Source organism: Arachis duranensis, chromosome 3, assembly GCF_000817695.3.
Source record: "Arachis duranensis cultivar V14167 chromosome 3, aradu.V14167.gnm2.J7QH, whole genome shotgun sequence".
NCBI classification, from domain to species: Eukaryota; Viridiplantae; Streptophyta; class Magnoliopsida; order Fabales; family Fabaceae; genus Arachis; species Arachis duranensis.
This window is the reverse complement of record NC_029774.3, coordinates 119,432,194-119,436,200: the sequence shown is the minus strand read 5'-3', so window position 1 is coordinate 119,436,200 and position 4,007 is coordinate 119,432,194. Positions and strand designations below refer to the sequence as shown.

The 4,007-nt window shown below is 38.1% G+C and overlaps 1 protein-coding gene across 1 annotated transcript; it reads left to right on the top strand.

Moving 5' to 3' along the window:
- The first annotated feature begins 573 nt into the window (after window positions 1-573).
- LOC107480672 (2-hydroxyisoflavanone synthase) lies at window positions 574-2,384 on the top strand. Its single transcript, XM_016100834.3, has 2 exons — window positions 574-1,453; window positions 1,527-2,384. Exons 1-2 carry the CDS (start codon window positions 581-583, stop codon window positions 2,199-2,201), a joined length of 1,548 nt encoding a protein of 515 aa, XP_015956320.1. The 5' UTR covers window positions 574-580; the 3' UTR covers window positions 2,202-2,384.
- Window positions 2,385-4,007: the final 1,623 nt, after the last annotated feature.

The following is a 4,007-nucleotide window of genomic DNA, read 5'->3' as shown; positions in this document are numbered from 1 at the left end:
TATATGATAAATTTTATTATTTTTCTAAATACTCTCTCATGCATATTATTATTTTTTGTAAAATTTTTATTATTTTTTGTTTATATGAATTTTTTTGCTGTTATTGTTATTTTTTTATATGGAACAATTTTTTTGCTTTGTATTGTGATTTTCTTAATCCTATTAGAGTACTAAGAGTACTGATAGTACTAAAAAAATATTAAAATTTATTTAAAATATTTAAAATAAAATTATAAGATAATATAAAATAATTATTTAAATTTATATCATTTTTTACAATTTTTTATTTAAAAATAATTTTAAATAATATAATTTAAACAATATTTAATTTATTATAATCTATTTTAAATAAAAGTTATCAAACATAAATCACATCCATACCAACTTATTTTTTATCAAAATCAATTTTATAAAATTAATTTTATACAAACATCAGTTTATAATTATTAATCTAAGGACACACTCAATAATTTCACCAGCATGACTTAGTTATATGCTTATAAAAGGAAAGCAAATCCTCCTCTAATTTACCCTCAAACTCACCCAACTTCTTACGTGTAACAGAGAAAAAAGAGCAACCATGTTATTTCAACTTGCAATTACTTTTTTAGTGATAACACTTTTTATGTACTTTCGTCCTACTCCAACAGCAAAATCCAAAGCCCTCCGCCACCTCCCAAACCCTCCGAGCCCGAAGCCCCGCCTCCCCTTAGTGGGCCACCTCCATCTCTTGGACCCTCTTATCCACCATTCTCTCATCCGTCTCTCCAAGCGCCATGGTCCCATTTTCTCACTCTATTTTGGCTCTATGCCTACCGTAGTCGCCTCTTCTCCTGAACTTTTCAAACTCTTCTTCCAAACGCACGAGGCCACCTCCTTCAACACCAGGTTCCAAACCTCTGCCATCCGCCGTCTAACCTACGACAACTCCGTCGCCATGGTACCTTTCGGTCCTTACTGGAAGTTCATAAGAAAACTCATCATGAACGACCTCCTCAACGCCACCACAGTTGCCAAACTCAGACCTCTCAGGAGCCTTGCACAGAACGCGGAGGCTCAAACACCCGTCGACGTCACCGAGGAGCTTCTGAAATGGACCAACAGCACCATCTCCAAGATGATGCTTGGGGAGGCAGAGGAGATCAGACACATTGCCCGGGAACTTCTCAAGATTTTCGGCGAGTATAGCCTCTCTGACTTCATCTGGCCCTTAAAAAAACTCAAAGTTGGCCAGTACGAAAAGAGGATCGACAACATCTTAGGCATGTATGACCCCGTCGTTGAGAGAGTCATCAAGAAACGTCAGGAGATCAGAAGGAGGAGGAAGGAGAGGAATGGCGAGCTCGAGGAAGGCGAACAGAGCGTGGTATTCCTCGACACCTTGCTTGATTTCGCAGAGGATGAAACCATGGAGATCAAGATCACCAAGGAACAAATCAAGGCTCTCGTGGTCGTAAGTATCATGCATGCTCCTTTAATTTCAATGAACAATAATGTTATTGACTTTAATTAATTTGTGTGTGCAGGATTTCTTCTCTGCAGGAACAGATTCGACCGCGGTTGCAACAGACTGGGCGTTGGCAGAGCTGATAAACAACCCAAGGGTTCTTGCAAAGGCCCGTGAAGAAGTGTACAACGTGGTTGGGAAAGACAGGCTTGTAGAAGAAACAGACATACAGAACCTTCCATACATCAGAGCCATCGTAAAAGAGACGTTTCGCATGCACCCACCACTCCCCGTCGTGAAGAGGAAGTGCGTGGCAGAGTGCGAGGTGGACGGTTACGTCATCCCAGAAGGAGCTCTCATACTCTTCAACGTCTGGGCCGTGCAAAGAGACCCTAAGTACTGGAAAAGTCCGCTGGAGTTCAAGCCCGAGAGGTTCTTGGAGAACCCCGCAGAAGCAGGGGAGGCCGGGGCCATTGACCTCAGGGGCCAACACTTCACGCTTTTGCCGTTTGGATCAGGGAGGAGAATGTGCCCGGGTGTCAACTTGGCCACTGCTGGAATGACATCGCTGCTTGCTTCGCTCATTCAGAACTTCGACTTGCAGGTTGTGGGTCCTACCGGAAAGCCCCTCAAGGGTAAGGATAACAGGGCCAGCATGGAGGAGAGGTCCGGGCTTACTGTCCCAAGGGCCCACAACCTTGTGTGTGTTCCTGTTGCTAAGTCCACTGCAACAACAAAGCTCCTTTCCTCGTAAAAACTCAGCATTATGCTTTAATCATATGAAATAGTTTCAATAAGTGTGTCTATTGCTCAAGCACGACATTGATGACTATCAATGAAGTTCCACGGCATGGCTTCCATTCACTACTTCACATGTGCTGTAATTTTTTTTTGCCACTTATTTCAAAAGAAAATCGTCATTTAATTTAAAATACTTAATGTAATATAATGTAATGCCTTATACGTTTGTTTCTTCTCCTTTGTTTTCACTTGTCGTCACCACACATACAAACTTCTATATTTAGAAAAATTGCCTTACCGAAGTGGAGAAGCTAATAATAATAGAATTGTAAGCATACAATGTTTTTTAATTTTCGTTTCCGATTGTTGATGCCAATTTGAGGCATTTAGCAGTCGAAAACTATCTGGCGGCCTTTTATCCATATAGATGCTGCAGGCTATACATACAGCTCTATCAATGTTTTTAGTGTGTGTATGACATTTATGAAACTACAGGTTCAATTTTTTTAATCTCAATATAATTTCGCAGGGACTATGAAATATAAAATTCAATTATTTTCTTGTGCTGGAGTACACTAGTACTCACTTAAGGACAAAAAAGGGCAATCAACCTACTCAACCAACTTTAATTTCACCAATAATAATAATAATTGCTTAGAAAATATAACTCCTCTCAAAGGATTGTTTATAAAATTTGTATAAATGCCATATAAAGTAAATAATAATGCTAAGGGAAGTGGAAAGTAAAATTTTCTTATTAAAATGTAAAGATTGTACATATTAGAAGTAATAAAGTATAAGCAAACTAGACTTAGATGATTCAGTAGAAGTTTAAAGAGATCATATAAAACTAACACTAATGAATTAAAACAATATATAGAACAAAAATTAAAAAAAAAAAACTCACAATACTCATTCACTTTGTTGGTGTAACTTGGCGATTGAAATATTAAGAGACTTATAATTATTAAATTTTTCTACCTTCAAGACAGGTGGTCAAGCTGGTGGTGTGAAAGCTTTCTTTGATTATCTATCTTAGCAAGTTACTTGTAAGGATTTTTCAATTAGTACTTACAATGGAACTGACATCTTCATTACATGTATTCAAGGATAACCTACAGGATTTCTTCTATTAAGGATCCTTAGGTATAAAATGCCTTGGAAGTACGGGTGTTAATATCTAAAAGAGCTTTGTTAAAGCGATTTATGTAAGTCCAAATACTCTTTCTAACTTGTATTCAACTCCAAATTGATAATTAGGATGCTCTGCTTGAGTCAGACTTGTAGTGAAATGGCTAAGAAATTTGATAAAGATATAAAAACAGAAGAGTATAAAGTCAAAAGGCAAGGAATTAGACCATATTATCGCAGGCCTGTTAGGGTTACTAAATACACCTTGCATCATATTGTGTCTCCCACCCCTTCCAACATCATCCAAGCCTCAAAAAAGTTGATATGCTCTTCGAAATACAATGATTCATCATATTTGGGCTCCTAGTTCTAGAAGATATCGATCTCTTTGGCTCAGAATGAGATCATCTATAGTTCTCAGGTCTTCGTTATATCATCTTGTTGAGGAGATGGATGCCTTCTTTCATCTCCATGAGCCTGTCCACCCCTCAAATATAGTCTCAGGTCTTCGTTGGGATTCGACTTTATTTAGACTCTTGAAATGAGAAATATGCGTTCTTTTCATAGCATCAAATTGTTGTTCCAAGTGTTGGATTCGGTGACACATGTCTTGCATCATTCTAACATTATCATCTCCCAATCCAACGAAAGGTGGACGTCCGTCTTGTGCCAAGGTACTACGTCAACA